Here is a 20,532-nt window from a genome sequence, read left to right as displayed (position 1 = left end):
CTTTCTAAGCATATATTCCATGTCGTCTTTGTCATTTGAGATCACCACCTGATCATCTGCACACTGTTAAGTATATATTATGCAATCCTGATCGTTCAATTGTATACCCATTCCTTTGACTTTCCTTTTCCATTGTTCTAGAGCTGCAGATATATAAATCTTAAACAAAGTCGAAGAGATACAACATCCCTGTCTGAGACCCTTAGTAACTGCAAACTTTTCAGCTAAGAGGTTTCCGAATTTGCCCAGGACTTCCCATAGTTTATTTAGCGGAACTGTGTCATATGCCTTTTCAAGATCTACAAAAGTCATATATAAGTCTCTATTTGTCACAACTTTCTTTTCTATAATTTGTTTAAGACAAAATATGTTATCTGTACATGAACGACCTGCTCGAAATCCTCCTTGTTCTTCGTCTTCAGACGATTGATAATTTTCCTCTATCAGGTCTCGACCATATAGCCGACTCATTGAACTTGTGACCGATATCCCTCTATAGTTTTTACAATTTCTCCTGTCACCTTTTTTATATATTGGAGTCATTATATGCTGTTTTCCATTCATCTGGCGTTGGATGGCCATTAATATATTCGTTAAATATCCCAGTGATCATTATGTGTAATTTATCTGAGCTATTCTTTATTAGTTCCGTAGTTACTCCCTCTGGTCCTCTTGCTTTCCCATTCTTCATCCCTGCTATAGCTTTTTGAACTCTGTTGATATCTATGGTAATATGCTCTCCCAGAATTTCCATTCTTGATGAATTCATATCTTTTTTAAATTCGTCTCTGTTCTCATTTAATAGATGTTTGTTGTAATGTGTCCAATCTTTTCTATTATTAAAGCAAATAAAGATAAATTACACCAGAATCATATCGTCCTATATCATTAACATGTTCCTTATGTAAACTTATGGAAAAATAGTCAACAAAAGATTAATGTGGAACCTGGAACACAATGATCAACTTTATCGAACAAGCTGGCTTTAGACCAGGCAGATCTACAAACGACAACATTATCGATCTGGAAAACGCTATTCACGAAGCTTTTAAAAATAACCAAAAATGTCTGGCGATTTACTTTGACATAACTAAAGCATATGATACTGTATTAAAACCGTATATTAAACATTCTAAACAAGTTGGGATATCAAGGAAATATTTTAGCCTACAGAAACAATTTTTTAACTCAAAGAACATTTCAAGTCCGTGCGAATGGTGCTATATCCTATCTTAGAGAACAACAAAACGGAATCCCACAAGGATCAGTCATCAGTCCTACTCTATTTTTGATAGCAATAAGCGATATAATAAAAATCATTGCGAAACCTGTTCAGGGACGACTAAATGCTGACTATTTGATTCTTAACATCAAGGGAAAAAACGTAAATCATGTGGCGTCAATATTACAGGAACACTTAATTAAACTAGTAAATTGGTCCCTAAGCACCGGTTTTAGTTTTTGTTCTAATAAAATAAAATGTACAATATTTTCAAAAAAACATATCGAGGATAAACCAAATCTCATGCTTCAAAGTCAAAATTCTTCCTATACAAACGAAATAAAATTCCTAGGAATGACATTTGATCAACAGTTAGATTGGAAAATTCATATTAAGCAGTTACTTAGTTCTTTTATGTCGAAATGTCCTTAACTTGTTAAAGTATTTAGCTCACAGAACCTGGGGTGCTGAAGATAAAACACTGCTCATGCTATATATATCCTTAGTTCGTTCTAAGATTGACTAGGGATGTCGCATATGCATCTGCCAGCAAAACAACGTTAAAACTTTTGGATACGTTACACAACATCTGCCTAAGGATTATACTTGGAGCATACAGAACAACTCCAATAAATAGCATACAAGCTGAAATAGGAGAACCCACTCTAATGCTTCGTAGACAGCTGTTAACCTTTTATTACGATTCTAACATAAATGTACATAAAATAATTCCAATAAATAATATTTTAGATCTATCCATGACTAATGACTCTTCAAAGTTCAATCTGCCTTATTCGCGCAGAATCCACCATGCAATGGAGCTACTTAACTGGCAGGAATTTCCACCCTTATATCAATGCAAAGAAATATTTTCATCTCCACCTTGGACTGTAAAAATTCCAACAGTCAATTGCAGTCTATTACAATTCCAAAAAAATAGCACTTACCCTAATCTCATCTTACAACACTTCAGAGATCTAATTAACTCTCATTCCGATTACACAGTATACTATACAGACGCGTCTAAAACTGAAAATGGAGTCGGAGTGGCAATTATTAACAATACAGAGATTCACAAACATACGCTTTTAGATACTGCAACTGTATTAATTGGGGAACTTTATGCGATCTACCAAGCAATACTGCACGCAAATGCGAACAAGATGAAGAAGATATTAATCTTCACAGATTCTATGTCATCACTACACGTAATAAGGGAAATATACATGCAGTACCCAATAGCTTTACTAATAAAGGAAGAACTACATAAATTGCATACTGAAGATTTGGAATCAAGTTTCTCTGGGTCCCATCACATGTTGGAGTAGCAGGTAATGAAGCAGCAGACCGAAATGTCAAAGAAACCATAAATAATAACAGTATTCCCATGTTGCTCCAATCTGTAAGTATGGATCTAAAAAGCTACTTCATAAAACATCTTTTCGAAAACTAAAACAACTAATAATTCTTTTTAAATATATTAGACAATTGTACGCTACTGATATGACAGTTCAGTGTTGCTACATTTTTACTTCATTTCGTACAGAATTTGATTCACAATATAAATGTAGCTTTAAAAAACTGTACCTACTGTTTTTATAAATACGTATGTACATATTAAAAATATAGCTATTTAAAAACTATTGTAATAAAAATTTAGCTTTAAAAACTATTGTAATTATTGTTGTGTATTGTGGTTGTGTTAGAAACATGCCAAATCAAAATGCTTCTTTAATAGATTATTTCGAACAAGAACGAAATAATTGGGTCCCCTTTTACCATTAGGTAACTGCAGAAAAGTAAGTTAAAGAATTTAAATTTCTTAAATTAGGCTTATTAGAAATAAGATTGTTATTGGATTTAAAGATTAGAAAGTTTTCTTATGAATTTTAGTGTTTGCAGTAGTTTTAAAATATTAAATGATCTATTTTATTGATTATACCTACACTCTGATAATATTGTTGTTAATTAATATATTTCGGCAAGTAATGAAAATCAATTGACATCGTTAATTAGAATAAATAATTATAGATATTATTAAATTTGTACAGTAAACAAAAACAAAGAAAAATATCTGACAAGTAATGACATAAACGTGGACATTATGAAAAGTCACATTCTAATGTCTTGGCAGTGCTCTGACGTCAGAAATTTTGACTTACGTAAGCGTACTTTTGTAGTAAAAAGACTATACACGTAAATATTAAAATGCCGATCGTCGTGGTCCGTTCCGTAGCGGGCTGTTCCGTATAAGTGGGCGCCGGCCTTAAGTAGACGGAATATTTGTATGTTCTTTTTGGCGTATAAGTACACTTTTACCATGGTTGCTGATGTATATTATGCCTTAAAATTTTTTTGCTATTTTTTTGTGCTTTTTTTTCATTTTGCTTTGTTCCGATTTTTCCTGTATATTTTTTTGTTTTACTCTGTCTCATTTTGTAAGTACTTGTTATACTTTAATTTAATGACTAGATTTCACGCTGATTATTTTTAATGATTTGAATTTCCAATCATTTAGTAAGATTTTTCATCACGTGTTGAATTCTGTACAACCAGATTATTATTATACCTGGAATAATCTACTTACATTATTATATTGAGAATAATTTTTAAGTATTTTGTTTCTGTTTAATTACAACAAGTTTTATAGTCACATTTAAGAAAATTAACCAAAATAGACTTTTAGCTCTGCATCTAATGTCAAATTGTCACGAGGCCAATGCAAATCGGAAATTTTAAGCACACAAATGTAATTCGGTAAGATTATTTAATGAATAAAACTGTAATTTATAAATAATTCTAATTCATATTTTATTGATGATCGTCTAAATATTTGCAAAACCAGCTAATGCTGTTCACTTTGACAACCCAAGTAGCACAATAAAAACATTTTAGGTTTATTTAAGGTTTAAAAAGGTTTTATTGTGGTAAATAAGATAATACATACATAGTTTTAAAGTTACCTTGTAGATATTATGCCAGAACTTTAAAACTAAGCATTTGTCACTAGCTTTTAAGTCAATAATAAGATTACCAAATGAGACTAAAATCTTAATAGATACTTTTTCTTATTGTAGTTTTAAATTGGTTTATTGTCAGTTCACTTTAAAACTACTCAGCTTTATGAAGAACTTTCATACTGTTTGGCTTTATTACATTCTAGTTTTTGACGTTGTAGTTTTTTGCGGTTTTAAAGATTCTCCTAATATGACTAATAAAACCTATTATTAAATCTACTTGATATCAAGACTATTATGTCAGTAAATAATATGCCTTAAAGATATTTTTTTAGTTGTCGTTAAAGTTGCTTTGTTAAAAGCAATTAGTAGGCTATATTAAAACCGAACGCTCTTAACTGAATTAATTTGGTTGTTGTAAAGACTAAACTATGCTTTTTGTTAGAAATAATAAAACTAAATTCATCCCTTCTTTCATGTCCAAAATGGTCGGCCATTTGTTTTAGAGCGAAACAGTAGTGTAGTCTGCGTGTTTTGGCTGTGACAACATACACTCACCGGCACGAAAAAGGGCACCCCAAAAATGGGTCAATTTTGATGTCTAGCATCTCCTAAACCTGTTGTCCGATTTAAGTAATTTTTTAATATGTTGTAGCCTTATTATTTAACAATATCATTGTAATAATATTGTTGCTAGACAGGTAAATTGTCATTGTATACCGGGTGTACCAATCAAACTGGGTTTTTTTCTCAATTTTCGCAACACCCTGTGGAATATTCTAGCCTTTATAAAATACTAAAATTGAAACCCAACTATAGCCACAGGTTTTCTTAATATTCTGTTTTTTTGTTCATTAGCTTATGTTGGATAATAAAAAAGTTATGGACTTTAACAACTAGCCATGATTTTTATCAATACAGGGTGTTTCTAAATAAGTGCGACAAATTTTAAGGAATAATTTATGCATGAAAAAATAATGACCGTTTGCTTAATAAATCTATGTCCGCAAATGCTTCGTTTCCGAGATACGGGATGTTGAATTTTTTCTTACACACTGACGATTTATTTATTGCACTAAAACAGGTTGAGATATGCAAATAAAATTTGGTAAGTTTTATGAGGTAGTTATTCCGTATTTTTTTGACATACAATTAAGAATTTATATTTACCATTGGCGTGCATACGGGTCATATTACCCGGTCATTTTACCCGCATGCACGCCAATGGTGAATATAAAATTTTTAATTGTATGTCAAGAAATGCGCAATAACTACTTCTTAAAACCTACCAAATTTCATTTCCATATCTCAACCGGTTTTAGAGCAATAAATAAATCGTTAGTTTGTAAGAAAAAAATTAAACATCCCGTATCTCGGAAACGAAGCATTTGCGGACATCGGTTTATCAAGCCAACGGTCATTATTTTTTCTTGCAGAATTACCCCTTAAAGTTTGTCACACTTATTTAGAAACACCCTGTATTGATAAAGAACATGGCTAGTTGTTAAAATCCCTAACTTCTTATTATCCAACATAAGCGAATAAATAAAAAATAGAATGTTAAGAAAACCTGGGGCTATAGTTGGGTTTTAATTTCAATATTTTATAAAGGCTAGAATATTCCACAGGGTGTTGTGAAAATTGAGAAAAGAAAACCAGTTTGATTTGTATACCAGGCATACAATGAAAATTTACCTGTCTAGCAACAATTTTAGTTGTCATATTGCTAAAGAATAAGTCTATAACATATTAAGAAAAATTAAAAATGAATAACCATTTTCAATTGAACCTTCAAAGGTTCAATAACCTTTCAAGGGAAGGTTCCCATTGTTTTCAGTCTGGTAGTATGTAGAATAACATTTTTGGATGTTGTTTTATGTGCTATTAGCTTGAAAATTTATTTTTTTTATTTTCTTCTTATTAAAAAAATTACTTAAATCGGACAACAGGTTTAGAGATATGAGGCATCAAAAATGACCCATTTTTTGGGGTGACTGTTTTTCGTGCCGGTCAGTGTATATAGTATGAGTATGTAGCCCATGATTACGATTAATATAGTAAAATTAGATTGGTACTTACAGCTTATTTTTCAAAGGATACAACACACATACTATGACGCCTCGATTTTAAGGTTAGATTTACATTAAACCCGAGTGGCATTATTGACAGCAGCAATAAAACTACACGGTCTTAATTCCAAGGCAACCGTGCTTTTATGTAGGATATATGCTCTTTGGCTCTAGGTATAAAATAAAACCCTTTGATCTCAACAATTCTCTGTCTATAGACTAAATAGTTTTATTTTGTGGTCGGCTATATTGCTTTCTCGAGATTATGAAAGCCATGATTGATCACAATATAAGGCTTACATAAAAATTATAAATAAGTGACTTGTGCCTGGTTGTACCAATACATTTTAAGCTTAAGATGTGCCTTAAGCTCAGCTTACGAAACATACGCGTTGCTCCATTGAGTCTTAGATCAATTTTCAGCTTGCCACAATAGATTGTCATGTGTATTGCATTGATAAGAATTAAAATGATTTTGCAACGTAAGTGAAACAAAGCGGCCCTATCTATAAGCTGAGCTGGACCAAGCTGGAGCTTAAGATTTGTTGGTGCAACCAGGCATTAAAGACATAAATTCGATTTATTTTAACATTAAAACATTAAAATTGTATATAAAACTGTTTTTCTTTCAAATTCATATTTTTTGAATTTAAATTTTTTTTATTATTATTTTTTAATCGCCACAAGTGAGAACGTGAGTTATTTAGACCTATTTTTGTTAACATTATCAATAAAGTTGGGTGTGCAAGTATTTTTCTACCTTAACAGTCCGAAATAATAAAGTACTTTTTAAACACTTTTATTTAGTTCAATAGTTTGCGTCAAATCTTTAGACGTTAATTTGAGTGCCTTTTCTCCAATGCAAATGAATGAAAATTTGCAGACATATGCATTCGCGGGAACAATACACGAATAATCAATAAATTTTTTTTATGTTTATTAATTGTTTAAATAAAAAACACGATTTTAATGGAAAATGCTTAAATTCTCTTGTTTTTTACAATGTAAAAACTTGAAACTTTTACGGATTGTAGCTAATGATATGAACTATACACAATTTCACTTTTTACGTTAATTGTTTACGTTATGCTTCATAAATAAACAATAAAGTTTCAAATTTTTTGCCGATTCCGACTACTTTTCATGTTAGTACATCTTATGTTTTATACATATTTTAAGAAACATGACGATATATTTTAATGTTTGAAAAGTGTAAGAATAAAAAGTAAAAAATAAAAACATATGAAAAAAACATTTTTAAGAAACACTTTTCTTTAGGTATGTGTGACTAAAATTAAAAATATTATAAAAAAAATCAACTAAAAAGAAAAAAATAAAAAAATTGAAAAAATCTAACACATTCGTTAAAGAAAAGCGTGGGACGAAAACCGTTTATTCGATGAAGACGCGCCACGCTTTTCTTTGACGAATGTGTTAGATTTTTTAAATTTTTTTTATTTTTTTCATTTTAGTTGATTTTTTTATAATATTTTTAATTTTAGTCACTCATACCTAAAGAAAAGCGTTTCTTAAAAATGTTTTTTTCATATTTTTTTATTATTATTTTATGGTTACAAATACGTACCTACCTACCATAACACATGTAAAAATTTGTTGGCCTACGTATATGGAGTACATAATATATGGTTTTAAAGAATAATTTTATTTAGATTTTATGTTCCTAATAAGGTAAATTGTCTGTAAAAGTCTCCATTTAAGAAAACTTTTTAAGTTTGCTATAAAACTGTGTGCACTTAAAGCGTCTTTTCATGGTTTTAAAATCACCTCCAAGGCAGCTTTAAAACTAGTTGCCTAAGAAAACAATGTTTTAAGAAGGTTTTTATTTTTGGTTTTATTGTCCTTCTTCAGTGTGGGCCTTTTTATGCTAAAAGCGGGTTTATTGCAACCTTAAGGTTTTCTTAAGGGCATATGCGTAACATGTTGCCTGTCAAAATGTTACGCCAGCTGTTCAATGTGTTTTAAATGTATTCATTTTTTCGAATCGTGAGAAAACTAATATGTACATATTTTTAAAAAATTCAAACGCAGAACGAAAGACTGCATTATTACCGAGGGCCAAAATTCCCTTAGAATAACCAAAAATTTTGTTTTGAATGAGATATTTAAAATTGAAAGTCATACAAAATTTTTGCTTTTTTTCACTCATGTAACTTATTAAAATAAGCAGTATAGAAGTTTTTAGGGACATTTTGCGCGCGGTGATAAGGTCGTCTTTCATTTTGCGTTTACATTTTTCGAAAATACTTATTAATTTTTTCAGGATTCGAAAAAAAAAATGAAAGCATTTAAAATACATTGAAAATTTTGGAAGGCTACATTTTGCGCCTATGCAATTATTAAGAAAATATTAAGGTTGCAATAAAATTGTGATAAATGTCACTAAATATTTATTTACAAAGACTTGAATTTTGTATGTGAGTATTAAAATATTTTGCGAATATCACACGATAGTAAGAATAAATAAGAAAATAACGCTCCAGTTTTAACTGTCGCATTATTTTCAATTTATTATCATTCTCTTGAGATATTAATGTTAATAATTAATTTTTAATATCTTGTAATAATAAAAGTCATAATTAAAATTTTCACACCCTTTCGTAATATTTATTTAATTCAATTTTAATCTACCTACTGCCACTAATAAACAAATATATCATTGTAAATTGGGTAATTTAACAAGGGTAATTATAAAAAGTTGACAAGCTGTACCTAGAACGCGAAAATAAAATCTATTTAATCAAATCATGACGTGAAGAATTATACAAAAATAGCATTAAATATCTTAGTGATGTCGCTAGGGTAGGGGTACAACGGCCTCCTTTATTTAGATGGACTTACCAAAGTTTTTTCTAGGGACTGTGGCCGAGGGCAAAGCATGGACAGTACACACATATTTCACTCTAGAAAGAACATTTTTGAAGTAAAAACTTCTTTAGGGACGTTGTGCACTTTTTGGATGGGGTAAAAGCATTGAATTCGCGACCGTCATTGCGACCGTCATCGCACTTTTTGGATGGGGTAAAAGCATTGAATTCGCGACCGTCATCGCGACCGTCATTGCGACCGTCATCGCGACCGTTATCGCTTCGGCGAAATAAATATTGTACGCATATATTATAAATATGTATGTATATAATATATAAATTGTGTAGAAGTATTTAAATTTAAAATAAATGTAAAACCTATTTGTGGATGGGGAAAATGGTTGATTTGGCGAACGTGAGCGACCGTCATCGCTTCGGCGAAATAAATATTGTACGTATGTATACATATATTATAATGTATGTGTTTATAAATTGTGTAGAAGTATTTAAATTTACAATAAATATAAAACCTATTTTTGGATGGGGAAAAATGATTGATTTGGCGACCGTCATCGCGACCGTCATCGCTTCGTCGAAATAAATATTGTACGTATACATATATTATAACGTATGTGTATATAAATTGTGTAGAAATATTTAAATTTAAAATAAATGTAAATCATATTTTTGGATGGGGAAAAAGGATTGATTTGCGGAAAAAGATTGCACTTTGGCGTAATCAATTTTTACGTATATATATTTTTGAAGTGAAAACTTTTTAGGGACGTTGTGCGATTTTTGGATAGGGGAAAAAGCATTGAACTCGCGACTGTCATCACGACCGTCATCGACCCTCATCGCGACCGTTATTGCGACCGTCGTCGCTTATGTTATATATTATGTGCGTGTATATACATTATGTGCGTGTATAAATTGTGTAGAGGTATTTAAATTTAAAATAAATGTAAAACCTATTTTAGGATGGGGAAAAAGGATTGATTTTGCCACCATCATCGCGACCGTCATCGCTTCGGCGAAATAAATTTTGTACGTATAATTATTATGAGTATGTATATATTTTATAAATTGTGTAGAAGTATGTAAATTTAAAATAGATGTACAATCTATTTTGATGTAGGGAAAAAGGAGTGATTTCCCGACCGTCCTGTCATCGCGACTGTCATCGCTTCGACGAAATAAATTTTGTACGTGTATTATTATAATCTACGTATATTAACAGTAATATTATTGAAGTGAAAACTTCTTTAGGGACGTTGTGCACTTTTTAGATGGGGAAGAGGTATTGAATTAGTGACCGTCATCGCGACCGTCATTACTTCGACGAAATAATGTTTTGAATTGAAAACTTTCTTAGGGACCTTTTGTCCTTTTTAAATGAGGAAAAAGTGTTAAATTAGTAACCGTCATCGCTTCGGCGAAATAAATTTTTGAAGTGAAAACTTCTGTAGAAACGTTGTGTACTTTTTAGATGGGGAAAAAGGATTGAATTAGCGACCGTCATCCCGACCGTCATTGCTTCGACGAAATACATTTTTGAAGTGAAAACTTCTTTAGGAAGGTTGTGCACTTTTTAGATGGGGAACAAGTATTGAATTAGCGACCGTCATCGCGACCGTCATTGCTTCGACGAAATAATGTTTTGAAGTGAAAACTTTCTTAGGAACGTTTTGCCCTTTTTAAATGGGGAAAAAGTATTAAATTAGCGACCATCATCGCCACTGTCATTGCTTCGACGAACTAATTTTTATAGTGAAAACTGCTTTAGGGCCGTTTTGCACTTTTTCGGTGGGGAAAAAGTATTAAATTAGCAACCGTCATTGCTTTAACGAAATAAATTTTTGAAGTCAAAACTTCTTTAGAGACGTCGTGCTCTTTTTAGATGGAGAAAAAGTATTGGATTAGCGACCGTCCTCGCGACCTTCATTGCTTCGACGAAATAAATTTTTGAAGTGAAAACTGCTTTAGGGACGTTTTGCACTTTTTCGATGGAGAAAAAGTATTAAATTAGCGACCGTTATTGCTTTAACGAAATAAATTTTTGAAGTGAGAACTTCTTTAGAGACATCGTGATCTTTTTAGATAGAGAAAAAGTATTGAATTAGCGACCGTCATTGCTTCGACGAAATAAATTTGTGAAGTTATAACTTTTTTAGGGACGTTTTACACTTTTTAGATAGGGAAAAAGTATTGTGTTTGCGACCGTCATCACTTTGCCGAACTACATTTCGTACGTATATATATTATGTATATGTATACATAAATAGCATAGAACGTACGCAACGCGTATATAATATAGGTGTAGCACTTCTTTTTGGATGGGGAAAAAGCATTGAGCTCGTAATTTAGATACTATAAGAAGTTTTCACTTCTGTCGGCACCCCCATGAGAGCTTTAAATTTTTTTTCAACTCAAAATTTCTTCTCTGGTCTCCGATAGTCAAATGGACAAACACCGTCCAGCATCCTGCAAGCCACACAACACTTTACCCCAGCGTTTTTCGGACTGTTTGCTTCTACGGCCTATCCACACCAATCATTCAACTGCATACCCTGAAGAGGACCACTATCCTAAACAGCGACATAACAATGTATTCCTTACGTAATAAATATCCTTTACCTACTCCAAACAGTACACTGTTACATACAAGCTTTTTTTATGTATTTTGACCCGTAGAACACGAATTTTTTGACCCGAATTTAACTAAAAATTTTGAGCTCGTTCCAGTGAGCAGGAATTTAATACTTTAGTGGGGGGGGCTGAGTCAGCCCCCCCCACTACTTAAAAATAGGAATATTGAATCGGTTTTTGCGGCAGAATTACGAGCTATTTATGAGCTCTTGAAATTATATAGTTTCGATTTTTGAGCTCATCCCCTTCACCCCCAAACAACCCTTTAATTGATTTAACTTAAGAGAAAAATGCTGAGAAAACTTAAAATATATCGTATTGCGGATAGAATTCCTATAGCTTATATACTCTAAGAATAAACTAATAAATCACGTGCATTTCGATTATTGAGCTACAACCCCTTCGCAAGAAAACCACCCTATCTTCCCGGCTTAAGAGAAAGTTGTACTTAAAATGCATTAAATTAATTATTTGGCGACTACATATTATTTAATAATTTATAAGCTTCCAAATTACGCACATTTAGATCAGTAAATTGCAATTTATTTTGTATAGTGCAGTCACTCAAGGTAAAAATCAACGATTACCTTCAATTTCGGTGAACCTTCATCGATTTTCACGAAAATTGGTCAGTGGTTAGAGGATACGTCAAGAAACAAAGGCGACATGGCACCACCTTGCACCTTTACCCTGAGGGTGGATACCGCCCCTTCCCGGGGGTGAAAATTATTTTATAAAAAATAACTGCACAAATCAATAAAAGAACAAATTAAGAGCAAAATTTATTATATAAAGTTATTAAAATAAGTCAATACTTTTTAAGTTATTAAAGATCAAAAATTTTAATTATTCCTGAAAAAAATGCATGTTTTGAAGCGGTTTTTCGTAAATCACTGAAAAACTGTAAGTTTTTACAAAAAAGTTAATATTAGTTTAATTGGTATAGCTTATATTCTAAGAATAAACTCTTAAATCACGCGCCTTTCGATTACAGAGCTACAACCCCTTCGCAAGAAAATCATCCCATATTCCCGGCTTAAGAGAGAGTTGTACTTAAAATAATTTAAATTCATGAAGAGAAGTATCCATACTTACTCAAATGTGGTCTCGAGGTAAACCAAATTACAAAAAACTCGAAGATGTACCACAAGGTATATAACCTTGTGGTACATCTTCGAGTTTTTTGTAATTTGGTATAATTTAAATTAATTATTTGGCGACTACATATCGTTTTATAACTTATGAGCTCGCAAAATATGCGCATCTTTATTACTGAATTGCCATTTTCTTTCTATAGTGCAGTCACTGAAGGTAAAAATCAACTATGACCTTCGATTTAGGTATATCTCCATTCATTTTCACGAATTGACAATAACAACTTGCGGTTTTAGCCTGTGGTATATGTCTCACCTTCTTGGGGGTGAAAATTACTTTATTAAAAATAACCCCACAAATCGAGAGATGGACAAATTGTAAGCAAAATTTGTTATATAATGTTATTAAAATAAATCAATACTTTTTGAAAAAAACTCATACAGAAGTAAAAAACTTCGAGATGTATTCTGGTATAAACTCTTTTATTTAAAAACTATCTAAAATGTCATGGATTGCAAAACGTTTTCGTTTTAATACAGAACATCTTTAGTGCATTTTGCCGAGTAGTTTGAAACTAGCACACTGTTTATAGTGGTAACCCCATAATATATGGTTTACATAATATAATTTGGTAAAATTTTATGACTACAAGTCGATGTTGATAGATATAATGGAACACATGCTAAAAGGACACCATGTTTCCCTGCTCGAAGATGCTAGGTACTTGCCAATTCAATGGGTACAGACCAACACAAAAATTAAAATATTTGATCTTTAATATCTCAAAAAGTATTGATTTATTTTAATAACATTATATAACAAATTTTGCTTAGAATTTGTCCCTCTCTTGATTTGTGGGGTTATTTTTAATAAAGTAATTTTCACCCCCGAGAAGGGGTGACATATACTCCCGGCTAAGTTGTTATTGTTAATTTTCTTTCTTGACGTATCCTCTATCCGCTCACCAATTTTCGTGAAAATGAATGGAGATTTACCGAAATTGAAGGTCATAGTTGCTTTTTACCTTCAGTGACTGCACTATAGAAAGAAAATGGCAATTTAATAATTGAGACGCGTAAATTTTGCGAGCTCATAAACTATTAAACGATATCTAGTCGCCAAATAATTAATTTAAATTATTTTAAGTACAACTCTCTCTTAAGCCGGGAATATGGGATGGTTTTCTTGCGAAGGGGTTGTAGCTCAATAATCGAAAGGCGCGTGATTTAAGAGTTTATTCTTAGAATATAAGCTATACCAATTAAACTAATATTAACTTTTTTGTAAAAACTTACGTTTTTCAGTGATTTACGAAAAACCGCTTCAAAACATGCATTTTTTTTCACGAATAAATAAAATTTTTGGTCTTTAATAACTTAAAAAGTATTGACTTATTTTAATAACTTTATATAATAAATTTTGCTCTTAATTTGTTCTTTTATTGATTTGTGCAGTTATTTTTTATAAAATAATTTTCACCCCCGGGAAGGGGCGGTATCCATCCTCAGAGTAAAGGTGCAAGGCCATGTCACCTTTGTTTCTTGACGTATCCTCTAACCACTGACCAATTTTCGTGAAAATCGATGAAGGTTCACCGAAATTGAAGGTAATCGTTGATTTTTACCTTCAGTGACTGCACTATACAAAATAAATTGCAATTTACTGATCTAAATGCTCGTAATTTGGAAGCTTATAAATTATTAAATGATATGTAGTCGCCAAATAGTTAATTTAATGCATTTTAAATACAACTTTCTCTTAAACCGGGAAGATATGGTGGTTTTCTTGCGAAGGGGTTGTAGCTCAATAATCGAAATGCACGTGATTTAATAGTATATTCTTAGAGTATATAAACTATAGGAATTATATCCGCAATACGATATATTTTAAGTTTTCTCAGCATTTTTCTCTTAAGTTAAATCAATTAAAGGGTTGTTTGGGGATGAAGGGGATGAGCTCAAAAATCGAAACTATATAATTTCAAGAGCTCATAAATAGCTCGTAATTCAGCCGCAAAAATCCATTCAATATTCCTATTTTTTTAAGTAGTGAGCTGAGCCCCCCCCCCCACTAAAGTATTAAATTCCTGCTCAGTGGAACGAGCTCAAAATTTTTAGTTTGCGGAATATGAAAGCTCATAAATAGCTCATAAATCAGGGCTATTTGTTTTTTAATTTTTGGAAGTGGGGGGGGGGCAGCTCAACACGGGTAATTTTTTGGGTAACAGTTGGTCCGGATGTCGATAAGATTGTTATAGATAAACTTGCAAAATTACAAAGAAGGGTCATTTTGGTCATTCTAAGTAAAAAATGTTATTACAAGTTTTTTCTTAGGATGCATAGTTTTCGAGATAAACGCGGTTAAACTTTCAAAAAATCGAAAAATTTAATTTTGATTATTTGCATTGCTAAAACTTAATTTTTTATTTAGGGGAGTGCATATAGATTTTCACCTCGGAAAAAATCAAACAAGATAGAACTTTTTGTAATTTCATTAAGAAATGTTTAATAAACAACATATCAAAAAGTTCTACTCGAGAAGTGGGTGCTTCATTTTTTATTAAACAAATGAACTACGAAATTAGATGTTTTTTAAATAACTCCGAAAATATAAATTTTAGAAAAAAACTGACTTGACCATTGAAAAATTCAGAAAATTTTACAAAAAAAACCTTATATAAAGAATTTTCTAAAATTAAATCTGTGTCCTATAATTTTTTATTTATAAAGCTAAAGTCACCTTTCTCACAAACAATGGCGCACTGTAAACTAACGTACGGCGAAGTGCACGGTTGAGTTACTTTAATTTAATTCTTTAACTAATTGATCAAATAAAATTTTACAATTTGACCATGAAAGAAGAATAAGTAAGCTATCTTATGGTTATAATAGAAATAAATAAAATGTATGGACATAAGTACGGAGTGGGCGGAAAATGAGCCTTACATGAATTTTGTTTAAAAATGATTTAAAAATGTGTAACTAATACAATTTTTCTTATAAAACTCTCAATTTTGCACAACTTACCTTTCACATATTTTACTAAATGATGTTTCATTAAAAAAAATCTCAAAAATTTAATTCAAATGATATGACGTTTTATAGAGCTTTATAGAATTATCACCACTTTGAGACGGTATTACTCAAGTTTGAACAAATCTATTACAGTTTTATACGGGCTTTTTTAAAATCTTTAAAATGCACTAAATTATTTTACTTTAGAAATGAAATAAACTATTTCTTTTTAAGAAAATTAAGAAAGATAACAAAAATGTAATACAAAAACCGAAAATTACCAGCTAAAAAAATGTTTATACAAAGTGATCAAAACTTTTTTCTGTAAAACTTACCTAAAATACATTTAATAATAAGCTTCAACAATAATAAATATTCAGCAAAGAATTTTTTTAGCTCTTATACAGTATGTCTGCGTAACTTGGAACCTATTGATAACTTTTTTATCATCAGTTTTACGAAAAAAAGTTATTCTTTATAAAATACTCTGCATCGTATATAATCTAAGATGCAATCATCAAATATCAAATTAAATTAATGTTATACGAGGTATGTCAAAAATTATGATTTTCACTCAAGAGTAAAAGTACCTTTACATTTCACAATATCGAAAATTGTTATTAAGAAAAGTTGTTTGGAATTAAAAAAATTGTTTTAGTGTTCAATTACATCCTTTTAATTAAAATATTGTAAATAATAAAGGCACTTAACTCTTAAGAAAAATTCATATGTTTTACATACCTCGTATAAAATTAAAAAAGTTTTATTATCTGATGACTGTATCTTAGATTTTAGACCAGGGAGAGCATTTTATGAAGAATAACTTTTTTTCGTTAAAGTGATAATAAAATAGTTATCATAATTGTAATAAAAGTGATGATGAGCTTCCGTAATTTGAGAAAAAATTGAATTTTTTTTTTTTTTTTGATTAGAATGATGTAATTGTATATTTAGACATAGTTTCTAATTTCAAACAACTTTTCATAACAGCATTTTTTGATATTCTGGAATATAAAGCTGCTTTACTCTTTATCAAAATCCATATTTTTGACATAACTCGTATAAAATTGATAAAATTTGATATCTTATGGTTGAGTTTTAGATTTTTGACTATCCAGAGCATTTTATTAAGAAAAACTTTTTTTCGTAAAATTGATAATAAAAAAGTTTTCCATGTGGTTCCTAGCTACGCAGACACACTGTATAAGAGCTTATGTATAAGAATTTTCAAATTGCAATGCCATATTCGGATTCAGCATAATCAAAAACAAAACAGAAACATATTTGATCAAAGTAAAATAATGAATTTATCGATATTTTTAAAATTATTTATACAAAACAATTGTTATTGTTTAAACAATTAATAAACAATTAGCGGCCAAATCTACGAGTAGAACTTTTTACTTTAACATGTACCTATATAAACTAACAAAAAAAGTTTTAGAAAAATATAAGCTTGCTTGAATTTTTCCGAAACAATGCATGTTTTCGTTCTAATTGCACTCCCCTAATTGTTAAACAAAGCTATATAAACACATTATGCTTGAGTGATGTTTTCAATTCATCTCCCATTTAAAATCGAATGAGTAGGTATGGTCCTTTTCATAGGCATTTTTCAGTGCGTCACAAATGAGAGAAAAAAAGGTATAGTTGACACTTGGATTCTTCTCTTTACACTGATTTCAAAAATAACACATTATGTTTATAGCGATTAGTTTATGAGAAAAATAAAAACAAAACCAAGAAAACTGGATTGAAAAAAATATTTTTTAAAAATTTCATTACAAACATTTATAAAATTTATAAAATTTATACAATTTATTTTTATTTTAAAACGTTTTTATATACTTGGCTTGGTCGGTGTCACGGACTCCGCAAATTTTGTAATCCATTTTAAAAATAGTTCTAGGCTACGTAGATACCTGAAATTTTCAGAATAGCTTTGAACTAGCTAACAATGCAATATTTCACTGCTATTATACAGGGTGATTGATTAATAGGGTAAAGCTCCGTAGATCCGTTATAGTAATGGATAGCGATAAAATTTAATAACAAAAATTGTAGCCAACTTTGAGCTTCACATTACAAAATTAGTTAGAATTTTACAGGTAAGAAGGTGCCTTTCTCAATAAGCTTGAATATGGCATAATATCTTCCCCATCAAATATTATTTGACATGTTTTTGCGCTAAAAAATCAGTGGTTCAAAAATTATTTAAGGTGGATAGTTTTATCTGAAAAGCACTGTATAATTAAAATCATAATCCATAATTTGCACTACTTACCACAACATCCAACACTAAAATATAGCGAGACATACAACGCTATAAAATAATACTTAAGCATTCTGAATTAAAATGCTAATCACAATCTAAAGCAGGGGTTCCCAAACTACTAACAACTGAGTGTCACCTGAAATATTTTGAAGATTTTGGCGTACCACCAAACGAGTGGGACATGGAATGGAAGGAAGCCTGCCCCCCCCCCCCCCCAACTTAATTTTTTTAGAAATATATTTTACTATCAGAAGCATGTCCATTGGCTTGTTTTCTTTTAATTAAATAACTAATAAACTTTATATTTAATTATTCATTATTTTCCAAACCTTTATCTTGACAACAATAGAATTTATTTGTCAATTACGTTTTCTAATTTTAATTTAAAAATATAACCAGATACACCTACGTTTTATTTAATAAAATTTTGACAATAAAGGGAAAATATAGCAATTATGCATATTACAGTTTATTACTCATACCTATACAAAAAGTTATAGTCCAATCCAATGTTATACCCTAGTATATATATATATTTAGTAACAAATTACTAAAATTATTGGGTATAAGACAAAGTGTACTCTTTTCTACGGAATCCTATATTTCGTTAGCAGTCGCTAACATCGTCAGGGATGCTAAAAAACATATTAAATATACAATGGTGATATTAGGTATGGAAAACAACTTACTAGTTTGAGAATGTTGTCATATATAATCATACGTAATATGTAATGAAGGCATTGGACAATGAAAATTACTAAATTAAAAAATATATAAAAATGTATGTCAAAAACTACTAAATATTAAGATAACTCAACGTATGCACAGAGAAATTGTGTAAGTTTGGCAGACAATTATGTCAATATGTTGTCAACTTGACAGAAAATAGATATGTAGATTATTGTGACCTAGTATCTAGACTAAAATCATTATTTATATTTAAGTTTTTGTCAGTCTTAAGAAGGAATAAAGAGATCTCTGTTAGTTGTTTTTTTTATTAATTGTCTGATCATTCTGATAACTAAATGCCATTTCAAGGAAAAGTTCTTTTGTGATAATTCTTTTCATTTGCTTAAATCTTTACAGACTCAAAGTCTGTAAACATGTGTAGTTAAAGAGCATCTGTCTGGATATAGCCTACAATCACTTTTAAGTGATGTTATACGATCTTTAACTCGTCTAGTGGTCTGGCCGATGTATTGTTTGTTACAATCAATACATGGTATACTGTAAACTACATTAGACAGCAACTATTTTGGTGATCTATCCTTCATCTTTGAATATAGTTTATTAATAGTTAACACTGGTTTACTAGTTATTTTGATGTTTAACTAGTCTTTTATAATTCGTGTAAGTTTAGGTATAATCTCTCTAATGTATGGTAAAGAGATGAATGAAGTTACTTCTGGAATATCACCATTATCATTGTTAGCTGCATTATTATTATGACTTGAATAATTAACAATAGTTGATGTGACAGATGGAGTATTAAATAATAGATGCTTTAACATTAAAGGAGAATAAAAATGGTCTAAAAATAGGTTATATAGTTTTTTTTAGATTAGTTTGGTAGAGTGACTCACCAGCAATTCATTCAATTCTAGTTCGCATTTGTTTAACTAAATTAACTTTTATTGAGTGTTTATGGTAAGACCAATAATTCAGGTATCTACTTGAACTAACTGGTTTCCTGTAAAAATCAACTAAGATAGTATTAAAAGGTAAAGTTTTCAATCCTAATAGCAACATTAATAATATTGAAAAATATTAAAAATATTACTAAAAGATTTTAAAATTGAAAACTTATTGGTCCATTTTCCTGGTGACACCTCCAAGGCTTGCACAATATGCAAGCCAGATGGATGCTGCAGTGAAGACAAAAGGGAAGGAAGTCTACACTATGCAATTCACAACCCCCGTCTGCAGCTTGGTAAAGTTCCAACGGAAAATGGACCTAGTTACTCTATAGGAGCAATACTAATATAAAATAAAAATAAAAATGTATAACATTTTTATTCAGTTGCAATGCGAAGGCAAAACAATCTTATTTTTCACTTAGAATACGGAGCGCAGTCCAGCACTCTGAATCAACGATTTTCGACTGTTATTGGAGTCATCATCGGAGAGGCGTAGGCCTGCTGCTCCATACTCGAAGTGACCAACCATGAAAGTGTATCCCCACATTGCAACTAACGTGTATTTATTAGGTGACTAGCGTCATCTGGCAATTGAAAGGTACAGTTTTCAATCCTAATAGCAACATTAATAATATTGAAAAATAATACTAAAAGATGGTGACACCTACAAGGCTTCTACAATATGCAAGCTAGATGGATGCTGCAGTGAAGACAAAAGGGGGAAGGAATTCTACACTATGCAATTCACAACCCCCGTCTAATATGTGAAAAATAAGATTGTTTTGCCTT

General features: G+C 30.7%; 1 protein-coding gene across 2 annotated transcripts in view; it reads right to left on the bottom strand.

Moving 5' to 3' along the window:
- Positions 1–18,299, bottom strand: part of LOC114340546 (glutamyl aminopeptidase-like) — a 278,341-nt gene extending 260,042 nt beyond the window's left edge. Inside the window, exon 1 of one of the 2 annotated variants that reach the window (XM_050645533.1) lies at positions 18,116–18,299. In XM_050645533.1, the coding sequence (XP_050501490.1) occupies positions 18,116–18,176 (61 nt within the window). In that variant the 5' untranslated portion in view covers positions 18,177–18,299. The remainder of the gene's footprint in view (positions 1–18,115) is intronic. The other variant, XM_050645534.1, reaches the window with a different exon arrangement.
- Positions 18,300–20,532: the final 2,233 nt, after the last annotated feature.

The sequence above is a fragment of the Diabrotica virgifera genome, chromosome 3 (genome assembly GCF_917563875.1).
Source record: "Diabrotica virgifera virgifera chromosome 3, PGI_DIABVI_V3a".
NCBI lineage: Eukaryota > Metazoa > Arthropoda > Insecta > Coleoptera > Chrysomelidae > Diabrotica > Diabrotica virgifera.
Note: the sequence above shows the minus strand (reverse complement) of the source record. Positions and strands in the feature narration are given on the sequence as shown.